This window comes from Empidonax traillii, unplaced genomic scaffold, assembly GCF_003031625.1.
Source record: "Empidonax traillii isolate 1590-97213 ecotype Southwest subspecies unplaced genomic scaffold, ASM303162v1 scaffold579:size954524, whole genome shotgun sequence".
NCBI classification, from domain to species: Eukaryota; Metazoa; Chordata; class Aves; order Passeriformes; family Tyrannidae; genus Empidonax; species Empidonax traillii.
In genome coordinates this window covers 407277-433873 of record NW_020955772.1, presented here as the reverse complement: position 1 = coordinate 433873, position 26597 = coordinate 407277, and the positions used below count along the sequence as shown (strand labels likewise).

General features: G+C 46.6%; 1 protein-coding gene across 1 annotated transcript in view; it reads left to right on the top strand.

Moving 5' to 3' along the window:
- The first annotated feature begins 3867 nt into the window (after positions 1-3867).
- Positions 3868-26597, top strand: part of IPO9 (importin 9) — a 30338-nt gene continuing 7608 nt past the window's right edge. The window contains exons 1-20 of the mRNA XM_027898133.1: positions 3868-3883; positions 3980-4041; positions 4369-4455; positions 5423-5624; positions 6061-6149; positions 6431-6517; positions 8155-8274; positions 11640-11740; positions 12469-12527; positions 12938-13089; positions 14182-14280; positions 14396-14502; positions 15558-15697; positions 17088-17247; positions 18234-18460; positions 18682-18830; positions 19704-19832; positions 21090-21365; positions 23311-23477; positions 25128-25261. Coding sequence (XP_027753934.1) covers positions 3868-3883; positions 3980-4041; positions 4369-4455; positions 5423-5624; positions 6061-6149; positions 6431-6517; positions 8155-8274; positions 11640-11740; positions 12469-12527; positions 12938-13089; positions 14182-14280; positions 14396-14502; positions 15558-15697; positions 17088-17247; positions 18234-18460; positions 18682-18830; positions 19704-19832; positions 21090-21365; positions 23311-23477; positions 25128-25261 — 2563 coding nt within the window. The remainder of the gene's footprint in view (positions 3884-3979; positions 4042-4368; positions 4456-5422; positions 5625-6060; positions 6150-6430; positions 6518-8154; positions 8275-11639; positions 11741-12468; positions 12528-12937; positions 13090-14181; positions 14281-14395; positions 14503-15557; positions 15698-17087; positions 17248-18233; positions 18461-18681; positions 18831-19703; positions 19833-21089; positions 21366-23310; positions 23478-25127; positions 25262-26597) is intronic.

Genomic DNA, 26597 nt, shown 5'->3' with positions numbered 1-26597 from the left:
CAGGTGAGGAGCGGTGGGGTGGGTGCTGGGGCTGGTACAGGTGAGTGGGTGTGGGTTTTGCACTGCCTGTAATGGTTAAAATCACATCAGCAGATGGAATGAGGAGAGCCAGGCACGTGAGATTGTTGTGGCAGAAGAAGTGTCTGAAGGAATCCTTGAACTCCCAAAAAGCTTTTAGGAAATTTCACTTACTGAAACTTCTTGAAGAAACTAAACTGCTGAGTACAGGGACTCAATCAGGAGTCCCAGGTGAAGCTGGACTGCTCAGCAAATCCGTAAATGATGTGGAAGACGGTGAATAGTGGTGTGACAAAGTTGCTGATAGAGCTGCTCAGGCTGGCCAGAGTGAGAATCGGTGGCACAAATTACAGGATGATTTCAGGAAGGGTGTGTTGAGGGAGGTGTTGGTCAGCAGAGGGGGAAGGGGAAAGAGCCCAAACAGTGCTGTAAAAAGTTATGGGCGGTCCCGACTATTGTCCCTGGGAGAAGAAATCCCATTGTCCGTGTGGAGAGTTCCCTGAAAATACCCATTCACTGCTCTGCCCTGCTCCGAAAGCCAAATGGACCGTTAAGGAGGGAACAGAGAACAAAGCCCGACATAAATTCCTCCTGCCAGTGCCGCATGAATTACTGGCCTGCTGCTCTCGGGAGGGATCAAGCAGGGCAGCAAAAATGAGCGCAGAGACACTCACAGAAATGTGGAAAAGCTTCTGTTCTCAGAGGGAGCGAATCCATTGACACTCTGCCTGGGGAAGGGTTAGCAGAGATGGGAGGCCCTGAAATAAATAAGCTACAGAAAAGATGAGTGAGGAAGGATTGCTTGTGACTTCTCACAAAGCTGAGATCACAAATCACAGAATATCCTGGGCTGTCAGGGAAAATGAATCCGAAACAAGCAGAAGGAATTAGGCTGTGGCCCCCACTGTGCAAACCGTGGAACTCATCGCTGTTGGGTGTTAGAGGTAGAAATGGTTTAAAAATGGTTTAACATTTCCTGGAGGAAAAAATTCATCAAGAACCATTAAACACTTCAGGAGGTTCCTTAATGCCCAGATTTCCTTGGAGGGGGGTGTTGGGGCAGCCTTTGCTCTGCCCCCACCTCTTTTCCTAAGCTGCTTGCGGGGTGGGTTGTGTAACGGGGTTAAGCCAATGCAGCAGTTGGCTCTCCTGTGTGCTGTGTCCTGCTCTTTTCCAGGCAGGTCTTAGCCAGGTCAGGATGGTTCAGGTGTTCTGAGGATGCAGTCGAGCTCCCTGGAGCAGGTTGATAGTGGATCTGGCTGGTGCTTGTGCAGGAGATGTGTGGCAATGCCCAGTCAGCCTCTGGAACGGGCTGCACTATCCAAGGGAAGCATTCTGTCAGACTCCAAACAGATGTGGAGAAATGATCTCTTTCTCTAGGTCTTACCACAGTGGAGAAAGTGTGGAGGCCACATCACCTTCAGGAATGTCAGGGCAGGGCCGGTGGCACTCTGAAAGAGCTGCTTGTCCAGCAGGAGGGATCTGCCCCACAATATCCCAGAATGTTCTGAGTTGGAGGGGACCCACAAGGATCATGAGTCCAACTGTGACATGAATGGCTTCCACCCCAGGAAGAGGAACAGTGTGTGTAACACATTCCTCTGAATGATGTGGATAAGGAGGTTTAATGTCAGCTTCTCAGACAGCAGGGAAACGCTGCTCCCTGCTTACCTGCTTAGCTAACAGGTTTGATGTTTTATAGTGACACTGTTAAGTCTCTGAGCTATCAGCTCTTGTGCTCTGGAGATGTGGTGGTGAGAGATGAATGGCTCCAGGCTGGAGAACTGCCTTTTCTCTTGCCTGCCTACATCATGTGTTTCTGTTTGCCCTTTTTGCAGGTAGAGAAGGCATTTGTAAGGCTGTCTTCAGCCTGCCTCGTGCTGTGACATCTTGTGCAGGAGAAAGCACCTTCAGCTCAGTCCTTTGCAGAGTCGTTTGTTGTCAGGAGCTGAGCTGTGCAGGTGGCTGTGAGGGTGGTGCTGACCCTGGCAGATCAACTCCTGGGTCAGTCTGAGCACGCTGGGGGGTTTCATTATTGCAGTGAGTGCATTTGCACTGAAGTTACCCATGATAAAGATAGAAAGTTCCCAGCCAACTGAGCAAAAAACCCAATAATAAACCCAATTCTTTGGGAAAAGAGGAGCCAGTGAGCTGTGGAAGCATCGGTGTAATTTCAGTCCCTGGAAGGATTCTTGGAGCAGCTCATTAAACAGCTTGCCAGTGTTTATAACATAATAGGATAAATAGTTGCTGCACAACTAATACTGGTTTATATGATCTGTTCTCAATCAATCCCTCTCATTTTGGTTTGGTGGGAAAGTTGGCTCCCTGCTGGGTACGAGCGATGCGAGTTCAGTGGGATCCCTGAGAGGAATTTGGCACGGTGGTCATTTATCAGGGAAGAAGGTACAGTTTTGTAGTATTTTTAAGGGTTGAAAACCTTTGTGTAGAGGGGTTTTCAGTGACTTGTTGTCAGTCCCAAGGGGCTTTTAGGACACAGCCCTTGGTGATGCAGCAGTGAGTGCAGGCCTGGTGTCCCACTGCAATCTGCTTGGGGAGCAGTGAGGAGATGTTGGAAAGCTGCAGAAACCAAATACTGTGAGTCAGGTGCAGAGCGCTGGATCTGAAGGGGGTCAATCAAATGCATATGTGCAAGCAAATCAAAGATTGTTAAATAGAACAGTGAGTTGTAGCTGTGTGAAGCTGCTGCAGTTACTCTGGCTTCCTTTACACCCATTTATACCTTTCATACCTGTCCATTTACACCCTTTACACCCATCCATTTACCCTTTAAAGATGGGGCTGAAATGCAGTGCCCCCACTCCAGTGTGGAAATCACAGACAGCACGTGGAATAATTACTGCTCCAGTTAAGAGGAGTATTATGTTAAGTACATCTGGGGATGAGGCTCCCTGCTTTTGCAGCTGGGATAAGAAGGTTATTTGCCTCTTTTTTTAAATGCAGGATCCGTAAAGAAAGGGTGAAGGAACTGGGCATGTTCAGTGTGAGCTCGGGAAAGTGAGAGGCAATTATCTCTTAAAGGCAGAAAAGCCTCTTAGCAGTGAGGTGGGTGTTAGGAGGCACTGGGATGTGAAGCACTCAGCTGTGCTGCTGAGGGAAGCTGCACAACTCCTTTGGAGCAGAATTTTCAGTCCATTTTGGTCAGCACATTCAGCCTGTCCGCAGGTTGTGCTGGGGGGACCTCAGGGCTTCCCTTCTGCTCCACACGAGAACTGAAACGCCACAAATGCGATTCTTAAGCAGACTGGTGAAATGAAATGAGGTATTTAGGACAGTTATCAGCCTCCTGGAACTTGAAATTGCAATTTTCAGCAAATGTATCGAGCCATGTGGGTTTACCACACCAGAACAGCTGCTCCTCCTGGCTTTTTATTTCCTGTGCTCAGTTATCGACACGATTGTTACGAGCCTTGGAATTTTGCCCCTGTCACAGAGCTTGCTTGGCAATTGCAAGAAGTTCTTGCTTTTCCTGGACAAATTCCTTGCTGGAACAGGTCCCACAGCCCAAAGGATTGTCCAGGCAGTCCTGGTGTCGCTGTGCCGGGACAGGTTTGATCGGGGGGGCATTCGGTGTGTCCTGGGCTGTCCAGGGATGTGGGCTGGGACAGTGATGTCTCCAGATCACTCTCTGCAGGAACCCAGCTTGTCCAAAACTGCTTGCCAGTCTGCTCTCTCAGTCCCTGCATCACAACATTTTTTGGCCCATGAGAGGAGGAAATAAGATGCCGAGACAATAAATGAAGTTTTTTGTGGAGAGCACAGGGGAGAATTAATGCTCGTAATTCATTTGAGTAGCTGGGCTTTGGAATCGTCTCCTCCTTCCCTCATATGAGTCATTCAAGTGGTATGATGTCTTTCTCCAGAAATCTTGATGACTTTTGCTGTGTGGGAATAAAAGTTATGATACCATCATTTGTTTTTTTTTTTTTTCTCCTTGCAGAGTTTGGTGTTCATTTAGCAGAACTGACTGTGGATCCCCAGGGAGCTCTGGCCATCCGGCAGGTGAGTTTGCCTGGAACTGTAGAAAGAATTTTGATGGCGATTTCCATGGGTTTTAAAAACATTCCTTTATGTTTCCAGGTAAAAAAATCAGCTTTCTATTACTGTTGCTCAGTTTTCTTTTAAATTTCTCGAGAGTCTTTCTCTTTCAGCATTACTCAGGTGTTACACTCTTAGTTTTTTAAAAATAGTGCTTTTTTGACTTAATAAGCCCCGATTCCCGTCTGAAAGCAGCGTGGTGGGACGGGAGGCTGAGCAAAACAGGTCAGGGCTGATCCTTGCCCTGGCTGCGAGATTTGTTCCTGACTCCTGCCCTCTCTCCTGCTCCAGCTGGCATCTGTCATTCTGAAGCAGTATGTGGAAACTCACTGGTGTTCCCAGTCGGAAAAGTTTCGACCTCCAGAGACCACAGAAAGGGTAAGACTTGGTTTCATGTTCTCCTTTGAGACACTTTATCCGTCGAGAATATTAATTTTGCGGGCGGTTTAAAAAGTTACCGGTGCCCCTCGTGTGTTTTGAGGATTAATGGCTTCAGTGAAGGGGTTTTGACGTTTTCCACTTCAAAAATCTGGTTTCAGTTGCTTAAAACAACACTGGGCTTGAGAAGCTTGGGCTGATTCCTGTAGGGAAAGTTCAGCCATAATGCTTCTGCTGCTCTCAGAGCAAGGCTGGAAGGAAAGTTGCTTTCTAAGTTTCACAAATACTGATTCTGGCAATCCCTTTTCCGGAGATTTGCTAAATCTTTTGTTTTCTAGCTTAGGACTTAAAGGCTATTTTCCCATGACAGATTCTAGTTTAAAGCTCTTCTGGGTTTCATTAAAAAGCTGTTCAGCAGGAATATTTAACAGCTAAAATGGCCAGAGATTCCAGCCCCTTCCACTCTGGCTGTTAACTGGAGCATCTTTCACATCTAGGGTATGATTCATCCCATCCACAGATAATTGCTTGAATTATGTCCCAGAAGTGGCTTTTTATTTTTTCCTGTTCCTTCAGGGTTGGGTGACTGTTCTTGTTTACTGAAATCTTCCAAAGTAAGCAAACACAGTCCCTGACACTGGAGCTGGGATTTGTCTCGGCTGCCTCTGGATGTCTTCCATGTAGATATGTACATCCTGTGCAGTTGCAGCTGTGAGCTGTTTGCTGTGTGCTTATCTGGTGCTCTGTGTGAGAAGATGCTACATTAAAACACACCATGCAGTTTTTCCATAAAAAAATTATGGGGTGCAGAGTGCAGGGGGGGGGGGTGTTGCCTCATGGATGTTCATTTTGTAAAATCAGTGTTGAATCAATAACCAGGGTACAGTCACAGATATAATTTTTTTTGTTACTGAGTTGTTTCACGGCTGTGGATCTGTTTTTTTCTAAACACTGCTGTTCTCTACAGGCAAAAGTTGCCATTAGGGAGCTGCTCCCCAACGGGCTGAGGGAATCCATCAGCAAGGTGCGCTCGAGCGTGGCCTACGCCGTGTCTGCCATCGCCCACTGGGACTGGCCCGAGGCCTGGCCCGAGCTCTTCAACCTCCTGATGGAGATGCTGGTCAGTGGTGACCTGAACGCTGTGCATGGAGCCATGAGAGTGCTCACAGGTAGGTGGGTGCCAGAGCTGGGCAGGGCTGATGTTGGAGGTGGTTTAGGCTTTTCCCCGAGCAAGTATTCTGTCACTTTTCACTCCAAATTGAAGATGTCGGAATTTGCTTCTTTCCTTCTCTTCTCCTGGGCCTGATGCCTGTTGCTCGTTGTGGAATTGTGTGCTCAGCAGGTGCCACCAGAGCTGAGGAAGGAGGTTCTGTGCTCCAGGTTAGAGCTCAGCGGGGACTTTGATTGTAACACCCCGTTTTTTTCCAGATACCCGCAGTTTTCAACGTGCTGTTTTAATTCTTGCCTTGGGTAGGCCAGATGACCATGGTCTAGTCAAGTCCAAATCGTTTCCAGTACATTTACCCTTTCCCAATGATTCTGTTACTGCTGTTGCCTACAAATTGGGTTTCTTGTAAGAACTTCCTTTCATTTTCCATTTTTTAGAGTTTACCCGGGAAGTGACAGACATACAGATGCCTCTTGTTGCTCCAGTGATTCTTCCAGAGATGTACAAGATTTTCACAATGGCAGAGGTATGGTCTTCGTGGTGAGGGTGGTACTGGATGGAATTAGTGGGAATGTTTCTTGGAGCAAAGTCCAGATTCAGTGGTTAAGCTGTTCTGTAGTGTGAGTTAGACTTAATTTTCTGGATGATGTGATAGTTGGGGGCAGCTCAACAGAAATGCTGGAGCTAGTGATAAAATACGAGAATCAAGCCAAAGCAAAAAATAAGTAGAATGAAATGAGAATTAAGGGAAGTATCTTGTGTAAAAAGAATCATGTGTTCCTGATGTTTAATTTGAATTTTCTCCAGGTCTATGGGATCCGCACCAGGTCTCGTGCAGTGGAGATTTTTACCACGTGTGCCCACATGATTTGTAACATGGAGGAACTGGAAAAGGCAAGAGTTTAACTTGACATACAAGATACTCTGAATCCAAACTGAGTGAGGTTCTAAATAATTGTTAATATGGAAATGAAAGGTTGGAAAATTACGTACTGTGTCAGCTGGAATTCTGGGGAAGAGGCTGTAATTTAATACGTGTAAAGTGGCAGATTCCCTGCTTTACATGCATGCCTTGGTACTGGGACTGGGGTCCATAATTAAATTTAATTTGTGACTTACCACTTACATGCTTCTGACAGCTCAGAGAAAGGGGAGTCAGCATGGAGAGGAGCTGGTGTATCATCCCTTTGTTTGGAAATCCCTGGCTTAGCTTCCAGTCTCCAGGTGAACCTTGTATCCCAATGATCTGCCAGGCCTTGGCCACCTGGGGTATCCTGGCCCTTGGGCAAGGCTTTGTTTCCCCGTGTCTTCAGGAGGCATCTTGGCCTTGTGCTCCTGAAGGAGTGGGGGAAGCCAAACCCAGCCCAGGTTTGGAGGAACAGCTGTTGAGAAACAAACACTCTGCAGTCAAGCATCTTTTTATGCAGCAATCTCCTGTCTGCCTCTGACTGAGCACACCTGCCTTTTAGATGGCCTTTGACCAGTGGGTTTTTCCAGCACTCCCAGACAATAAATGCTACTTTCTAACTTTCTAGGGAGTGAGGATAGGGAAGGGTGGCTCTCGCTGTACTAGCTGGTCATTGCTGAGTGCTCTCTGTGCTGTTCCCCCCGTTTGCACAGGGAACAACAATCCAGTGCAGACTTTTGGGAAGTTCTGAGGATTACAGCATATCTGGACTGCACTGATATATTGTGCAGCTGGTACCAGTATCCTAAAGATAGTAGTAGCTCCCCACTGTCTTATTCTGCAGGAAGGCTGAAAGTGTCCTTTACATTGGATACAAAACTTTTCCTGTTGAAATGTGACTAAAAAAAAAAAAAAACAACAAAAAAAAAGGGGGAGAATCTTTTTATAAGTAGTTGATTTAAACATGCAACTTTCCTCTCCTGGCCATGGAGTTAAGGAGAATAATCTCACTAAATTTATTTTGGTCCAGTTTTACTTGCTCTGCCGAGAACTACTTATGGAATGCTTCGACATCTGGAAAAATACTTGCTGCATTTTCCTAGGAAGAGTCATCCTGTTAATCTTCAGGCCAGCTGTTGATGCTCAGCTCACAAAGAGCTTGTTTGGTGTGGGGGAGGGTGGCTCTGGAGGGACAGAAATGCCAGCCCAGGGTGCAGGGTGATTGTTGTGTGTGATGGAGTCACCCCAGTTTGTTTTGTAGCCCGGGGATGTCTGGGTGGTGCAGGGTAGGGTTCAGCTCATCAAGTAAAATGCCTCCTTAGAAGGATGAGCACTGCTCCTGAGACTCTCCAGACTGGATTGTCTGGATCTCTCTTTAGGCTCAGATTGATGAGTGAGATGTAGGGGGGTGTTTTGTGGCAGCCTGTGCTGGGGGGTTTTGAAGGGTGGGATTCGGGTGAGCTTAGTTCCCAGCACGAGGAGAGAGCCCAAGTGATGTCTGAATCAACTTTTTCACGTGCTTTTGCAATACTCTGGGGTTGCCACGAGTCCCTCTTCCTTTTGGTGCTTCTGGTCAGAAATTCTCTATCTGGTATTCACCTGTGCTTGCCTTGTTTGTAACCAGGGTGCAGCCAAGGTCCTGATTTTTCCTGTGGTGCAGCAGTTCACAGAAGCCTTTGTTCAGGCCCTGCAGATGCCTGATGGACCAACATCAGACAGCGGGTTTAAGATGGAAGTCTTAAAGGTGAGTCACTTGAGACTGCTAAAGTGAAGAAAGAATTAAATGCCTGCACCCAGTCACACGTGCTGGGAAACAGAAACTCCAGAGCGTGGCACATCTCCTGCTGTTGCTCATGGTGTGAGCAGTGAAGTTATTTGGCTCCCAGCACCGCTGAAATAAATTGTTCTGCCTGCACTGAGGATATCTATGGTGAGATCCATGGGGATCTGTCCATAAATGTCCCCATCCATAGGGATCCAATCCATAGGACCATCTGTCCTTGTCATTCACTCATCTAAGGTGCTGTAGATGTGTCTTGAGCACCATACTCAGTAGTTAAATATCAGTCTTTTCTAAAGGTGCTGCAGAATTCTGCTGCAGTGAAGTTTTAAAAGCACTTTATGTGCAGGTGCTTTTCTAGAACTTGCCTGCTCTTTATTTAGTCTCTGAGAGATGGGGCAAGTCTGTATTCTCCTGGTTTCCTGGAGAAAGATGGTTGGATTGGAGAGCTGTGAGTGCAGGGGAACGAGGGCCAGTGAAGGCATGAAAACCCCTTTAACAGCTGGGAAAGCACTGGAATTGTAGGATATGGTGCCTGCAACGTGGCAGAGCCAAGAAGAGCCAAAAGCACAAGTTGCAGGATCAAATCCATATCTTTCATTTCCTTTCCTGTGTGCTGGGGTGAGCAAGGCTCAGGTCAGTGTACAGGTGTCTGAGGATGGACTCTGAGGGCCATTCAGCCACCTTCCCTGAAGAAAACAATAAGGAAGTTAGTGAAGACAAGCATCAAGAGCTCTTCATAATGACCAGCTTTGTGCTGCAGTAATGAAAATTAATTCTGGGAGGTGCCCTCGTGTTATTACACAAACCAGCAGCTACTGAGCTCTGTGGAACTGTCTCAGTGCTGTTCGAGGCAGCAGCCCCTGGTCAGGGCATCCTGACTCCAGATACATTTGGGTGGTTAATGAGAAGAAGTGGTTTTCAGCCTCCACAGGAAGCATTTGTAGCTGATGGTGTCACTCTAACCAGAGGCCAGTTCTGTTCTTGGTACATCCATCCATTCTGCAGCGTTTTTTATTTACATAACACTGGCTTTGGGGCTGCTTGCACTGGTGTGTCAGCACTGGTCTCACCAGTAGGCTCTTGAAGAGTGTGACAGGCTGGGGAAGTGCCTGAGGAGATGTCACCAAGTTCTTACCCCGTTCCTTAACTGTGTGAGGGCCTCTGCTTTTGGCCTCTGCAGGGGGAGGTGCAACACAAGAACTGCTGTATGTCAGGTGGCATCCAGGGCAGCAGAGAATCAGTGGGGATTTTAACAGTGAATTCAGGAGATCTGCTGCTGGCAAGTGGTTTGTAGGAGGCTCTTTTTGAAGAGATGAGTGTTCTTAGCTGTTGACTTAAGGCTTAATTCATGGTTCTGTCACTTAGGGTTTCTAAGCTGATGATACCAATTTTCTAAGAAGGGAAAAGGGATTCAGGTGAAAGACCCATAAATTGCCTTTCACTTTCAGAGAAGTGGATTTTATAGTCATGGTAATGCAGAAGGAAGAAACCTCAGGGGATTAGTTAAGCCAGCTCTGCAGATGAGGCCCCCTTGAAAAGCTGATGCAGTGGAGGAGGGAATTGAGAATCTTTTATAGCACATTTTCAACCAGATGCAAACTCAATCCCATCTTTTATTCCCTAATGAAGTGCTCTGCAGCAAATGACAGGAAGACTTTTTTTGCCTTGCCTGTCTCTTGAGAGCTTTGAACTCCAAGGTTCGTGGAGTTCCTGATGGAAATCAGAGGCAGCCCTGACCTAAACAGTCGTGCTGTCCATGTCAGAATGTTCTGCAGGACAGTGTTAAAGCTTTAGGGAATCCTACTCTGCAGTGTGCAGATCAGCCTGGTCTGCTGGGACAGTTATGGACAGTTATCCTGGTTGGGAGAGTGAATAGGCTGGGTCACAAACCTCTGATGGTTAATGTGTCCCCAGCTGCTCCCAGTACAGGTACAAGTTTACAAGCAGCAGGAAAGTCAGGGCCTTTAATCCTTGGAGGAGATGGGAGGTTTGACCACAACAAAAATATCATCTGCTGTGAGGATTAGAAGGAAATGCCCGTGGTGTAATTTATTGTCGTGTTGTTTAATAGTTCAGCATGAATTAACTCAGTGCCTCTGAGGATGAATGAGCTGCAACTGTGCATTTCTTGAATCCTAATTCCAGTGTTGAACATGCCACTGTTGATTGTTTTGAGAGGAACAGAGTGATTAAACATGACAGGTGAGAGATTTAAGGCCGATTTCACAACAGTGGAATACAGATATGATATACTTAGTGTGCAGTAATATATCAGAGACACCAATTAACCAACAGTCTGAAACATCCTACAGTCTTGCTGTTGGGCTCCTTTGCTTGTGCTTAGAAGCTCTGAAGAGACAAGGGGAAGGGTTTCCTTGGAGGATTTAGTAGATGGTGGAGCAATATGTGGGGATTGGCAGAGGAGGAGGAGATGTGTGTAGCACGTTCTTGAAGTTCACATAAGCAGTGGGAATTGGCAGAATGAGAGGCCAGGGGTTGAAATACAGCATCTGACAGGAGAGTGCTCTGGTTTTTAATGACTTGCTCTGCAGGGCTGTGGCAACCTTGCAAATGCAGCCTTCTATTGTTACAACTGCAGAGCCATTGAACTGAAGAACTCTCTTAGCACTCCAGCAGTGCTTCCTGCAAGATTGGCTGGGCATTGAGCACAGAAACATTTCCATGGGGTTCAGAAGCACTGGCATATGGAACAAGCCTGTTTAGATGCTCCTGTGGCCCTAGGCAGGGTGTTGAGTTTGCAGCAGTCCTGCAGATCAGGTTCACATCCTCTGTCAGCACCTGCATAATTTTTTTTCCCCAGAGGCTTCAGCAGGCCTTTCTGTAATGATTCCTCCCAGCCCCTGCCAGGCTCATTCCCAAACTCACCTGTCTGGATTATCTCTGCTCGTCTCTAATATCGATACTAAATGGCTGTTGTTTTTGTGGAAGGCAAATTCCTTTTTTTTTTTTTTTTTTAATTTCTCCTAATGTACCCAGTGCTGCAAACAAACAAACCAACCAACTGCACAAAGTGCTTTGTATTGGGTAAGCAGAAACGAAGTGACACCTGTGTGACACCAGTGGAGCACCCACTGGTCAGGCAGTTTGGCAGTTTGTGCTTCCCTGCACAAGAGGAAACACGAGGAGTGTGGGTCGGTGTTCATGCAAGAGAAGGGATTGTGTGGTCAGGAGTGAAGTGAGAGGAGGAGACCTCGGTGACAGGAGGACTCTGGATGATCTCAGTTGTTAGTGAAACAGCAGCCTGTGATTTGAGTGTTGATGGTTTTTCCAACTTTGCTTCTGACTGGCGTTCTTTTTGGTTCCAGGCTGTGACAGCGCTCGTGAAAAACTACCCCAAGCACATGATTTCGTCAATGCAGCAGATCCTGCCCATTGTCTGGAACACCCTTACGGAAAGTGCAGCTTTATATCCTCGGGAGTGAAGGCTTTAACTGGAGTCCAGCAGGACAAACTCAGTCTCATACACAGCAACAACTTGGATGCTGCTGAGGAGCACGATGTGTGCTGCACGAGTGGCCTGCCCTGCCAGACAGAACAGGATAGTTCTGTTACTTCAGGAGGCCCCATTGTTTCATTTAGGTTGAAAGGAGGATTGGAACTAGATGGTCTTTAAGGTCCCTTCCAACACAAACCATTCTTTGATTCTATGAAAGCACAAGGGGCTGTTTGTTGGCTTTTTGATGGTGTGTTTCTCCCTCTCCTGTCCTGACTCTGCCATTTCCCAGAGGCCTGGTAGGGAGCAGAGCCAGCCTAAGGTAGGATATGGGAGCGTGGGGAGGCTCCTCACCCTTGGGCAGCACTGAAGTGTTGAATTGGCTCATGTCCTCTGGCAGGAGTGGCGTCTGAGGGGTTCTGTTCTTGCAAAGTGTTAACATAAATGAAGTTTTGGGTTACCTTGGTCTAAGTTAGTCGAATGATGTGAAGGATGTAAAGTGGTCTTTGAACTTGGGCAGTGCACAAAGCCAGGAGCTCCTGGGGCTTATCTTCTCTATGAAACAGGATTCTGCATAAAATCAAAGGGTTTTTTTTAAGGAAGAAACCTTCCCTAGTGATCAGGAATTGTAAGATAGGAACAGATTAATTCCAAAATGGATGAGGTTCTTAAGACACTTGCATTTCCTTAACTCCATCCACTTATGTGAGAACAGAAGTAAATTACACAGAAGAGGTGGAGGACCCTGTGGATTCTGATGGTAAGAGCTTGCACTGCATTTCTGCCTTCTTTTTTGAAAAGGAATGGAGTTAACTAAATATTGCTGTCAAAGGAGTGACTGAAACATTGGGGGAGATTGTGCTTAAAGGTGCATTTATGGTGTTACAACAGTGTCCATCACTTCTTTGCAAGTTCCTTGTGATTGTAATCAAGGAAGCTGCACAATTCAAGTTTTCTAATGGCTCGAGGGGTGAGTCCAGCAATTTTGAGGTAAAACTAATGGGACAAAAGGAAACCAAATGGGTCTTTGGTTGTCACACTGGATAGTCAGGGAGAATAAACATCTGGTCAGACAAGGTAACAGCTTGTGATTATTTTGACATCCGTTTGTACCTTTCTGTATGTTGGCATATTCAGTCATGTTGGTTTTTTCTCCCCCTCTTTGTTCAGGTGAAGTGCTGGGCTTTGAAAATCTGGTGTTCAGCATATTTGAATTTGTTCACGCCTTGTTGGAAAACAACAAATTCAAGAGCACGGTGAAGAAGGCTTTGCCAGAGCTGATCTACTACATCCTTCTTTACATGCAGATCACAGAGGAGCAGGTGAGCATGTTGGTCATGTAGGAAGCAAAAAAAAAAAAAAAAAAAAAAAAAAAAAAAAAAAAAAAAAAAAAAAAAAAGAGAGATTTAAACCAGCAAGTGTCCTGGGAAGAGTTTCAGTGCATGGAAACTGCTAGAGTCTAATAGGTGGTTCTGTCACTTGGCTTTGGCAAAATAGGGGCAATAACATCTAAAGGTTCCAAAATGGTGTAAGGTAGACAGCAAATCACAGATTCCAGAAGGGTTTGGGTCAGAAGGGACCTTAAAGACAATCTCATTTCAACCCCTTGCCATGGACCAGGACACCTCCCACTAGCCCAGGTTGCTCCAAGCTCTGTCCAACCTGGCCTGGGATACTTTCAGTGATGGGACATTCACAAGTTCTCTGGGCAAGGTATCCAGTGTTTCAGCACCCTCTTAGTAATTAATTTCTTCTGTAAATTCACTCTAAAAATACCATCTGTCAGTTTAAAAGTCTTGCCCCTTGTCCTGGAGCCCTGGTAAAAAGGCAACAATCTTTAAGGCAACAATAAAAGTCTCCCTGGAACCTTCTCTAAGCTGAGCTACCCCAGATCTCCCAGGCTTTCTCTTCATCCCTTCATGAAGTATTACGATGATGTGAAAATGAAAGGGATAAAGAGGTTTCTCTGAGAGCAAAAATATTGTGCTAGTAGGGTGAAATGATTTGTACTGAAATTCTGCATGGCTCCTGGCCTCCCAAGCCTGACAGCCATCATCTTTTAGTTTAGGTAGACATGCATAAAAACAGGCACTTTGTTAAAAGATTCATCTGCTGCTTCCACTCTTCATCTATAAATAAAGCTGTGTAGCACTGATTCCAGGTCAGGCATTAGTTCTGTCAGACTCTGATCTCAAATGAGGGGCAGAAGAGCAAGATGAACAAAGAGAATTCCTCCTTTTCAAAAGTTTTCTCCAATGGAAAAGAAGGAAAATCAGTTGAGGACGAAGATTCCTTGTGGCAGAGAAAAATTCTGAAAGTGGTTTTGCAAAAACAGGTTGCTGGGAACAGCAAAGCTGCCTTTTACCTGTGGTGTCCTGAATCCTCAGCTGCCCTGTTCTTCTTGTCTCCTGCAGATAAAAGTTTGGACTGCAAACCCCCAGCAGTTTGTGGAGGATGAAGATGATGATACGTTTTCCTACACAGTGAGGATCGCTGCCCAGGATCTGCTGCTGGTACGAAACATTCTCCACGTGTTAGATACAACTGGGAGAGCAGTAACAAATAGCAAAACCCGGCCAACTTTCACCAGTCCCACACAAATGAGTGTTACCATTTCCTCCTGCACAGGCTGTGGCTGCTGATTTCCAGAACGAGAGTGCAACTGCCCTGGCTGCAGCAGCTACGAGGCACTTGCAGGAAGCTGAGCAAGCGAAAAACAGCGGCGCTGAGCACTGGTGAGGGGCTGGGCAGGGAGGGCACGGCACTGGGGTGAGTGGGGAGCTCTTCTGCAGCCTGATTTAGTCCCTTGTTATCCATGATACGGCTCCTGATGGAACCTGAGAGAGCTCTGATTGGGAGAAGCCAAAGCAAGCTGTGACCAGGGTCCCTCCTTCCAGAGCCTGACGTTCCCTAAAGCATCTCGCAGGAAACAATAATTAGTTTTACGAAATCAGAAGGGAAATTGGCAATGCTTTCACTTTGTGTTCAGTTAATTGGGTTCAAAATTTCAGGAATACATATAAATATATATAAATTTCTTTTTTTACTTGCTATCGAGAAGTGAGATAGGTGTTGTATGCAGATAAATGTGTTCAATTCTAGAACTTCAGAGTTGCAGTTTTTAATGTTATTTGGGGATAGAAGAAGAAAACTCCCTTGCAGGAGTACCTGGTTGCTGATCTGTAAGGATTCTCTCTTGGTTTTACAGTGCACTGGTTCAGTGTTTGTGTTTATTTGAATAGTAAAGTCAGAGTAGGCACTCTGAGCAGCAGCTGAGTGTCCATGAAATCAGACATGGAGTCCCTGTCTGCCTTAAATGTGAGAAGTTGTAAAATAGGTTCTTGGCTTCATAAATAAAACCAAGGAGAAGTGATATTTGCACATAACTGTTTCATTATAAATATTTTTTAAAAATTAACAAAATGCTAATGCAAAATTAGGCATTTTTAAACTTTTAATGTACTGGGTATCCCAGTGCTCCTGCATATAATTAATCAACGCATGGCTGGAACATGAGCCTTCATCTCTTATTTATTATGAGAACAAAACTGGTACAGGTAACAGCTACCCAACCAAGATTTTAGGAAGTGACTGAGAATGCTGCCTATCCTGGGGAAGTTTCCAAGCCCCTCATCCTGCAGGGTTTTTGAGTGTTCTATTTCTTGGAGGGCTTTTTTAAATTCTCTTTTGAGATCAAGAAAACTGCTCATGGCTTCTCTTCAGAATGTGTTTTTCTTGAGGTGATGATGGGAGGGGGGAAGCCTAAAGGCATCTGAACTCTTTTTTGCAGGTGGAAAATCCACGAAGCCTGCATGCTGGCCCTGGGCTCAGTCAAGTCCATCATTACAGACAGCGTGAAGAACGGGAGGATACACTTTGACATGCATGGCTTCCTGACAAATGTGGTCCTGGCAGACCTCAACCTTTCAGGTAGGTGGGACCCTGCACCCCTGGGAGTGACTGCTGAGTGCCAGACACGGGGAATTTTGTTGTCTCGTGTGTCTGTTCCTGGGAAAGACACCAGCAGTGTTCAACCAACTGCCTTCAGAATTCCTGCAGCACCAAATCATCCCTTTTCTTTATGCTGAGGCTGACAGTGGTTGTAGCACATGAATTCAGATAGGATTCTGTTATTAGGAACTAAGCAGGCTTCTGCTCTCTGTGTTATCTTACATCAGTGGGCAAGAAAGTAAAAAGAATTGTTGGAAGTCAGACCTCGAAAGTCCTTGCAAATTGAAATTTTAGGAGTTCAGAGCAATGTGAGCATCACTGGTGAGTCCACACTGAGTTGTGACAGTGCAGAATAAAAATAATCGCTGGGTGCTTTCATTAAAGAAACATTTATTTAAGCTCATTACAAAGAAGGGTTTTTGACTGAAGAAATAGTGTGCAAGGCGTGTAAAAACCAACCTCGGCAATTTACACATATTTGCATACATTTACATCCGTGGCATTGGGTTGTAAATGAGCTATTGTGCTCTAGGAAGGGCTCCTGCAGTCAGTGTGGAGATGGTTCTCCCAGGATATCCATTTAATGGTCAGACATGGTACAGACAAACAAATCATGACACTGAGTTAGATAACCAGGATGTACTTGCTGTACATCTTGCCCACAATTTTTATGTCCTCATCTTAAAATCAGTACTTGCAGAAGCTTGGCAGTGAAGTAATGGCAGTAAAGATGATGAGGAACAGAGAGCATCACCTGTTTGGAGCTAGCCCAGATAGGTAAGGAGACTCTTGGCCTGAAAAGGCAGCAGGGTAAATTGTGACAAGACACATCATACCTTGGTGAGTGTAAGCAGGTGAGTGGATAATGAGTGTGTCCAGTGCTTCTGTGGTACTGGTGAATGTTCTGTTCTGTAACTGCAAGGTGATGGCCCCAAACTGGAAAAGCAATCTGTGAAAGGCTCCTGGGTGTGGGCTTTGTTACTCTGATTTTTCTCCCTAAGCTGCTGCAGCTGGGGACAGAGTATTGAGCTGGATGAATGGGAATTACTGGAAGAACCTCTGTTTTCTTCCTTTGCTTTTGTTCGCTGATGAACAAATTCAAGTGTAGTTTTCAAGTAGCTGAAATGAAGAGGGTCTTTTATAAACAAATGAGAAATTATTCTTTGAAATAACTAAGAAAATTAAAGTGGCTTCTGCTGATGAACAAAAATTCTTTCTATGCCTTCGTGCTTGTCTTGTGTGCCACATCTCAGTGTTTTCCTTAGACAAGATTTTAAATAATGGATGGAAGCAGCTGTAATTTTAAACTCATAAAGCTTATTCTAAAACCATGAGGGTTTTTTTTTGGTTTTTTTATGTTTTGTTTCAGTGTCTCCTTTCCTCCTGGGCCGGGCTCTGTGGGCCGCCAGCCGTTTCACCGTGGCCATGTCTCCAGAGCTCATCCAGCAGTTCCTGCAAGCCACTGTCAGTGGGTTACACGAAACCCAACCTCCCTCTGTCAGGATCTCTGCAGTCAGAGCCATCTGGGGGTGAGTAAACCCTGAGGTGTTTATTCCCCAGCCCCAGGGATGGGGGGTATAAATCACCCTGATAAAAGCGGGTTGTTCAAATATTAATATCATTTCTGTATGTGGAAGGTTTTACTTTGAAGGAAATAGATGGCAGCTTAAACAAGTGTGAGCCTGCAGGTTCAAAATAAAATAATTCTCATGGAGTCCCAGGCTGGCTGCAGTGAAGTGTTGTAGTGGATACAGTCACAAGGAGAAGCAGCACTTAATTTGTGATGGAAAGCACAAGGATGAAATCCAGATTGCTCCTGTTGAGTCACAAAGGTGACTGACACCACACAGGTTTATGGAGCCAGTCACAGCAGTAAGAAATGTTTGGGGTTTGGTTCTCTTACCCCATTTTTGTCAGAAGGAAGCTCTGCTGTGCCGTTTCTAAAGTGAAAAATGAACATAGTTGTAAAATCAAAAAAACAACCAGACGCAAAAAATCTGCAAAAACGCCACTGTTCCCCACTCTGTTCCCGCCAAAAAAACACCTTGTCTCTTTTTTGCACTGAAATGTTAATGAATAAATGAAGGCAGAGATTTATAACTTAGTTATTCCTTAAATTGCTTTATCATTCCCCAGGTCACATGTAGAACATGGTAACCAAACACTTTGTAAGCAGTGAATGGACTTCTTTCCTTTTCTCCATCAGCAGGCTGTTCTTAGGAGAGATCTGTCCCTGAGAGGCAGTGGAAGCTCCCAACATCACATGGGTCAATTCTGCTTGTGTGAACATCATGGATGGAATGAGGAGGGGAGATTCCTGATGAGATCTTTCCTCCTCATTCCTGCTGAGCTGCTGGGAGATCAGACAGTAATGGACTGAAGGGGAGAACTTGCAGAGGAGAGAACTTAAGGAATCAGAATGGATAGGATGAAATAACCCCTTATATATCATCTACAATTAAATAAATAAGTTACCTCAGTATAGTATGAATGTATTTTTATATTTCTTGTCTAGCTACTGCGACCAGCTGAAGATCTCTGAGAGCACCCACGTGTTGCAGCCTTTCCTTCCCAGCATTCTGGACGGCCTGATCCACCTGGCAACTCAGTTCAGCTCAGAGGTGCTGAACCTGGTGATGGAAACACTGTGCATCGTCTGCACGGTGGACCCAGCATTTACAGCCAGCATGGAGAACAAGATCTGCCCCTTCACCATCGCAATATTCCTGAAGTACAGCAACGGTAAGGCATTCCAGTCACATTCCCAAAGGACACTTGGTTCTGCTGGTGAATCTTGCTGATGGAAACTTAATCAATGATAATTGAATGAGCATCGATTCCTGTGGTAAGGGGAGAGGGGAAGGCTTGCTGCTTTTGCCTAGTGAAAAGAGTGGTGGCAAAAATGGAGAGGTCTGTGTTGTGTGTGTGTGTGTGTTTTAGTAAATGGTGCTTTCTCTCTCCAGATCCCGTTGTTGCTTCTCTTGCCCAGGATATTTTTAAGGAGTTAGCTCAGATAGAAGCCTGCCAGGGTCCAATGCAGATGAGGCTGATACCAACCCTTGTCAGCATCATGCAGGCCCCTGCTGACAAGATCCCTGCGGGGCTTTGTGCAGTAAGTGCTTCAGTGGGGCACCTGGAGATGTTCCCTGTGCTGGAACGGGGGGGCTGCTCTGCAGAGAGCAGAAAGGCTGCTTTGGACATGCCTTGGAGCAATGGCTTCAGTCACTGGGAGAGGTTTCTCTGTGGATAGAATGCAAACTGCGGCTTGAGGGGTGGAGATGCTTCCAAAAGTTCACTTTAAACTGCTCCTTTGGCCTTCTTGCAGTCTACAGTGAATCCCCAGTCATTTTGCTTTGACTCTGCCATCTTTCAGCAGGAACAGTCTTTCATCATTGGTGGAATGTTCTCCAGCAGGCTACATGATTATTCCTTGCATTGCTTCTTAAGGCTTTTTCTGATTTATGCATCACCCATGTATAAATTGGAGATAAATTGTACAGGTGCCCAAATAAAAGATTAGGCATTGACCGTGCCTAATGATTGTATGGGATTAAACCCATAAGCATCCTCATTAATATGCTTGTAATCTGCCTGTTAATTGGTGTGACTGTAACAATTGCTTATGGGTAATTAAAATGAATTCAAATCAATATAACCAAATGGAACAAGCCAGCTAGAACAGTTCTCTGGCTGTTCTGATTAACATGCATCTGTTTGCCACGTTTAAGTGGTGACACTGCTTTTAATGTTGGAACTGCCTTGGGAGCTTCCCCAGCTCACACCAGTGATGTTTGGGTGCGTGACTCCAGGGCCCTCAGATTTACAGATTATTCTAGACTGTAAATTCAGGGTGTGATTGCAGCAGTGGCCACACCCCCTGCGTTTCTCACCTTTGATGTTTGCAGCGGGGGGTGGGTGGGTCGTGCTGACTTCTTGCAGTGTGGCTGCTGCTGTGACAGTGCCTCGGTTTGTGCTTTCCTTTCAGACTTCTATTGATATACTGACCACAGTTGTGAGGAACACAAAGCCCCCTCTGTCCCAGCTCCTCATCTGCCAGGCGTTCCCTGCAGTGGCACAGTGCAGCCTCAACACAGATGACAATGCTACCATGCAGGTAACACTGTGGGGAGGGGAAGGCAGGTACCACTCTGGGGAGGGTGAGGATTGCAGGGCTGTGCAAATCCAACAGAGGTGACACAGCCTTTGAGGGGGCCCAGGCTGTGCTTGCCAGTTGCTGTTGTTGACCCCCTCAGTAGTCTCATCCACCTCCAGTTTGCCAGGAAATTACTGTTTGTTCAGGGCCTGTGGTGACTTCTCCTGATCATTCCCGAATGTGGAGGACTGGAGTGAGTAAAGCAGCATCCTGGATGTTTTTTGTTTTAACCTCTGGAGCATGTTAAACAAACAAACAAACAAAACCCAACAGAAAAAAAAACCTGAACACCACAAAAAAATCCCAAACAAATAAACAAATCCATATTGCTTTTCTTCCCCCGTAATAATGTTCATCACACCTAGGAGTGCAAGGGTTGTCTTCAGGGACACATAAAGGCATAGGGCAGCCAAAGACCTCCTAGCCCTCCTCCTGCTCCTCCTTGCAGCTTTCTGCTGTACTCATTTAAGTGGGAAGGGGCAGACTTGTTTTTGACTGAGCCAGGTGTGGGATGGAGGGAAAGCAGGGAATCATCTCCATCATCAGTACTGCCTCAGTTGTGCTTGCTGGCAGGCTTGGCTATGGCCTGATGTCTTTGGAGCATTTAAGCAAGAAAGGAAAAGCATCAGAAGTGCAAGGGAGCCTTTTCATTCCAGCTACCAGCCAGTGTCTGAATAACAAATCTGGTTTCATTCCTTACTTATTAAGAAGTTCCACAGTGGCAGCTGCCCTTTGCCATGTGAATACAGATCATGGAAATGGCTTTCCTTAAAGAATAGACCAGCTGGAAAAAATAGACAGGCTGGAGACCAGCAAGAAGAGGTTCCAGACCTGCATGCTGGTTGCTTTCTGGATCTTTGTGCTGAGAAGAATTCTGAAGGGCTGCATCTCAGCTCTGGGTTGGGTTTTGTTCATGCCACACTTCTTTGTCTTCATCTCTCACTTGAATTTCTCTCTGGGTAACAAGATTGGCACAAAACTGCAGCCTCTTGTGTATTTAGGAGTTGATCCTCTTGATGGCTGCCCGGGCAGTGAGGAGTGTTGTTCTTGACTTGATAACGAACCGAAGTCTGTAGAAACCACTCGTAAATCATCTACAGGTGCCAGCAGTTCGCCCCGTTGTTTCCATCCCGGTTAAGGGTGGTTTTTGGGGTGGTGCCTGGCCGTTTCCTTGCCCAGCAGTGGAGTTGTGTGTTTGTTTGTGTTTGTGTCGTGCAGAACGGCGGCGAGTGCCTGCGCGCGTACGTGTCGGTGGCGCTGGAGCAGATCGCGCAGTGGCACGACGAGCAGGGCCACAACGGGCTGTGGTACGTGATGCAGGTGGTCAGCCAGCTCCTGGACCCGCGCACCTCGGAGTTCACCGCCGCCTTCGTGGGCAGGCTGGTGTCCACTTTGATTTCCAAAGCGGGAAGTGAGCTGGGAGAGAACCTGGACCAGATCCTGAGAGCCATCCTGAGCAAAATGCAGCAGGCGGAGACGCTCAGTGTGATGCAGGTGAGCAGGGTGGGCACCCAGGAGAGTGAGGAGAAGCACCAGGAAAAGACATTTTCATAATTTTTTTTTTTTTTTTTAATCATTTTGTGCTTGGTTATTTGTGGCTTGTGCAGTTGGAGGGTCTGTGTATCCTCTTGAAGGGGCCAGGAAGATCACAACTCTGATCACAGAGTTGTGGAATATCCCAAGTTGGAAGGCACCCAGAAGGATCAAGTCCAGCCTGTGGCCCTGCCCAGGACACCCCAACCATCCCACCATGTCCCTTAGGACATTGTCCAAACACTCCTTGAGTTCTGTTATGCTTGGGGCTGTGCCCACTGCCCTGGGGAGCCTGTTCAGTGCCCAACCACCCTCTGGGGGAAGAACCTTTCCCTGAGATCAAACCTGAACCTCCCCCAATGCAGCTCTGTGCTGTTCTCTCGGGTCCTAAACCTTTTGTTGTCAGATTACATGGTAGGACAGGCTCTTGGGAGGAAACTTTAACGCTCCTTGAATAGTTTACCATGCCCATTCAAAGCACCATGCCCTTGTGCTTGTGAGCAGTAAACCTTTGGAGTGATAGGGGTTGCCTCAGTAGGGATGCTGTGGCAAAGGCAGCACGTGGTTTTGAGTGGATCTGTGCTGTATTCCAAGGATAAATCCTTGGGACCTGAGAGAAGGTGAGCTTTTGGTGGATGGGAGGTGTAAGTGGCCTCCATCAGGTGAGAGACCAGAGCATCACAATCTCTTCTAGCCTTGACCTACTTGTGTGGCACAGTTTTATGGAGTGATTTTTGTCCCTGTGGTCTTCATTCTCCCTCCTGTCTTTCTTGTGTGTGCCCTCAATGTAAAACAGCTCGTGCTGGCTGCCCTCGTTCCTCAGCAGCAGCTGGGGAAGGCTTTTTGCTGGCAGTGCTGAGCAAGATTCTACCACTGCCCACAGTGCATCACTTGGCTGAGGCTCCCTCTGCTTTAACCCTGTTAATCTTATTTCTCTGATTTTTGAATGTGCATTTTCAGCCAGCACATGGTGTGTCATCAAGGCCATTTGGATGTCAGCAGAGATCTCATCTGCTTTAAGATTTTTTTTCTCCCCCTGGTTACACTGCTTTTTGTTAACCAAAATGGCTCTCACTTTGCTTATTTTTGGATTTAAAGATGTGGAAGCTTAATCTGAAGCACTCCCATGCAGCCCCTGTAGCCAAGGGAAAAGAGCCTTTCACAATGCTGAATTCTTTCCCTGGGTAAGCCTGGAAGATGGAGCTCTGGAGTTGGGCACCTTTTCCCTGGGGAAGGCTACAGAGGTGCCCTCAGACTGAGAGACTGACATTTGGAGATACACAGCAAAGGAATTCTGCCTCTGGTCTTTAGGAGTCAGATTGGAAAACTGCATCTTGTAAAGAGACCTTTCCAAAACCTGCAGTTCTTTCCCTGAAAGCGTGTGTTCAAAGTGCACTTAGAATTGGGAAGGTGCTGCTGAGTGGTGATGTGGTGGTGTGGGAGAAGCGTGAAGGTGATGGTGGGAAATCCCTGGAGTGGAAGGGGAAGAGAATGTGGGTTCTGGCTGTGGACCAGTAACTGCTCACAGAGCAGACTGGCCATTTGCAGCGTGAGTGTTGCCATACCATGTTTTTGGTGGTCAAAAGTCAACTGCAACCAACCTCTGATATTTTTTAAATAGCTTTTTAACCTTCACTTTAGGGATGTTTGTTAGTTTGGGCATGGGTGTGAGTAGATTTATTCCTGCTGGGTGTTTTTGGGGGTGATTGAACGCTGCTGTTGACTGTAGTAGTTCACTGCCTGTGTTTGTAGCACAGTGTCTTGCAGCTGGTTGTACTTTCCCTTCCTCCTGGGCTTGGTAAGCACAGCCTCCATTCCTGCAGGGAGCCCACTTCCTTAAATATTTGATAAAACATTGCCAGCTGTTAAATTATGTACGGCTAACACTGCCCTTCTCCTCCTGCAGTCCCTGATCATGGTGTTTGCTCACTTGGTTCACTCCCAACTGGAGCCACTCCTGGAATTCCTGTGCAGCCTCCCCGGCCCCACCGGCAAACCCGCCCTGGAGTTCGTGATGGCCGAGTGGATGAGCAGGCAGCACCTGTTCTACGGGCAGTATGAAGGCAAAGTCAGGTGGGATCCACAGGTCCAGTTGTGTTAACTGCCATCATCCCACTGCCATTCCATGCCGGGGGTGGGGAAAGGGGGAGCTGCTTCACACTTGGATCCCTGTGTGGCAGCAGAATTGCTTTTCCCTGCGCTGTCAGTGCAGCTTAGGAGAGCCCTGGGAACTGGAACAAGCTCTGATCTTCCTCTTCAGGGCTCCTCCTGCTGCCTGGGGTTCCTGTGCTGGAGGACAGGGGTGTCTCCAAAGCATGGAATGCTCTTTATTCATTTAAATTTTGCCACAGCTGCTGTCTCTGATCTTTCTGGAAACGTGAAGCCTCACGGACCCCTCTAAGGGGTCTCACCTGCTGTTAACTCACTTCATAGCGTGGGTGTTGTTGTGTTACTGTTACGGGCACTCAAATAGCCTGTGAAATAAATAATCAGAAAAAGCAGGTTCCAAAGGGAAGTTAGTAAATAATCATGCAGGACAAAAGGCAAGTTTGGGGATCTTGTGCTCTTTTTCTTCACACTTGTTCTGCTTCATCCCCAAGCCCAGTGGTTTATCCCCATTTTGACAGTGCAGGGCTGTCTGCAGGATCCCCTGAGGTTGTTTGTGGCACAGGGAGAAGCCAAGGCTAAAGGTGGTTGTTCAGAGCTGTCTCTTTGTTGTCCAGGATCAGAGCTGTTTGATGTTACAGGGCTCCACCCTGTAATAAGCGTTTGGATTGGGGTTGTTTGGGTTGCCATTTACCATGCATTAGAAAATGCCTGGTGTTTCTGTGTCCTGAGGAAAAGCAGGGCCTGCTCTGAGGAGCCTGTTGATCACAGACCCTGAGAGCAGCCAACACCTTCTGGGTGCACCAGGCCCCACCTGGTGAGGGCAGGTTGAAGAAGTGTCTGTTTGGTCTTGGCTCACCTGATGAAAGGATGGGAAAACTTTTGGCAGCTCAGGTAAGATCTGGGTCCAAACCAGCAGAGCTCAGATCATAGTTGGGGAGAGACAGAGGGCAAGAAGTGAAAGCAAAAAACGAGTTGAGTTCCACAGAGCTCCAAAACTTCACCTTGAGATTTGTGGAGCCTGGAGGGAGGTTTGGGAGTGCCAAGCACAGATGGTTGGCCTTGACCTGTTGTCAGCATCATCCTCAGTGTGGTTTGAAAACAGCCTGGAACTGGAGAAGGTTTGAAAGTGTGGAGTAGAAATCTGAGCAGAAGAGATGGAAAGAGCACATGAAAGTCTTGGTGTAGCAAAGCCACAAAAGACCAGAGGTGAAAACAACCATTGAGACTGGAGAAAGGGGGCAGATCATGGCTGCACATCAGCCAAATTACTTCTTCCCTACCACTGCTTTCCTCTTAATTCCGTCTTCATCTGCATGTGGTGCTTTGTGGCCCTTCTGAACTGGACAAACCTTTCGTGTAAGTGTGCTGTTGGTGGTATTTAATCCAAAGCTTGGCCAGTTTTTGGCTGCTGTGCAGGTCAGGAGCTCAGTCCAGTTTTGGATGCTGACATCAAGCAGGAGAAATGGGAAAATTCTGTAATGCTTGCTCTTGGCAAAAGTGTAGAAGAGAGGGCACCTGCTCTGAGATGTGCTGCTCCCTGTTAGCAGGGCGCTCTGAAAGCCAGACAGTCCAGGGAAATTCTGATCTTTAACTTTCCCATTCCCTGCTCCCCAGCTCTGTAGCACTGTGTAAACTCCTGCAGTATGGCATCAACACAGATGACAAGAGACTTCAGGACATCAGGGTGAAGGGAGAGGAAATATTTAATATGGATGAGGGGATCCGGACACGATCCAAGTCGGCCAAAAGTAAGTAATCATCTTGCTGGGTTTAATAGGTTTGTTTTTTTTTTTTTTTTTTCTGTAAGTAGATGCTGTGAAAGGCCTTCAATAGGTCTGGCAGATCACACAGAGCTGTGGGAGATAGTTCCTGCAGAAGGTACATGTTGGTTTTTAGGGCTAATCCATACATCATGTACTTAATATATCTGTTATTTGCCTTAATTCTGCCAAAGACTGATTTGGAAGACTCCTGATGTCTGATTTAATATAACTGGGTGAGGTGATTATGGGATGGAGAGTTATTCACTGCTGTTTTACATCATGAGACAGAGCTGATAATTTACTGATGGCCTAGAGGAAAGTGGTTTTAGTGCATGCAGAGATATTAAAGGAGACACACAAATATCAGCTGGAATTCAACAGGTTGGAGATGCTTTTAAGGAAGGCCAATCTCCTGCATGAGACTTGTCTTATTTTCAGTTGGCTGAACCCAGAGTCTTCAACTGGAGATTACTGTTGAGAGATTCACCTTTGATTTCATTAAATCAGAGTGGGCAGAGCTCTGGGCAGTTCTTGCTGAGGACACTGAGGAGCTGCTGTCCTCAGCCATCTGTCAGACCGTGGTCCTGCCACGTGGTGTGGTACCAGCTCTGGGATGGGATGTGGTGGCTTCACAGATCCAAACTGGGAGCCTGTGGAGGCTCCTTGAGGCTGGCACGGTGTGGGATCAGGAGTGAGGCAGAGCCAGGGAAGGACTGGGGTGACAACTGAAGAGATCAATAGGGGGAAGCTCTAGGAGTGTGAGAGGTAAGTGATGGTCACAGAGCACTTGCTGCCTAATTATTCTTGGCTTAAAAAAACCCAAACCAACTGATGTGTGGTCAGACTGAAGAATGGCAACTGCCAGCATTTGAGCTAAACAAAGATCAGTGCTAATACCAGTAGGGGCTAAAACTGGTGCTCCCCGTTTCTTTGTTTGGTAGGATCTGTACTTCTGTAATTAAGGACAAATAAACTGTCTGGCTATCCCTAGGGAATAGTTAAGCCCTGCAGGAACACCAGTGAGGAGAAGATGGAGCTCGCAGTGGCTCTGCCACTCCTGGGATTGCTGCACTGCTCGTTTACATGAAAGCACTGGTGGATGTGTAAATGTGCTTCAGGAAAGCAGGGCTGTTCCAGATGACTCCATCAAGCAGCCTGCAGGAGCAGAGTCACACATCCATTCAGCTGGGAAGGTTCTCCCCCTGCCTTCTCTGCACTCAGAATATGCAAGACTGACGTTGTGGTTGAGATCTTTGGGAATGTGGCTGTGAGGGTGTATGGAAAGAATGCTTGGAGGGTTATGTGTCAGTTGTTTTTAATT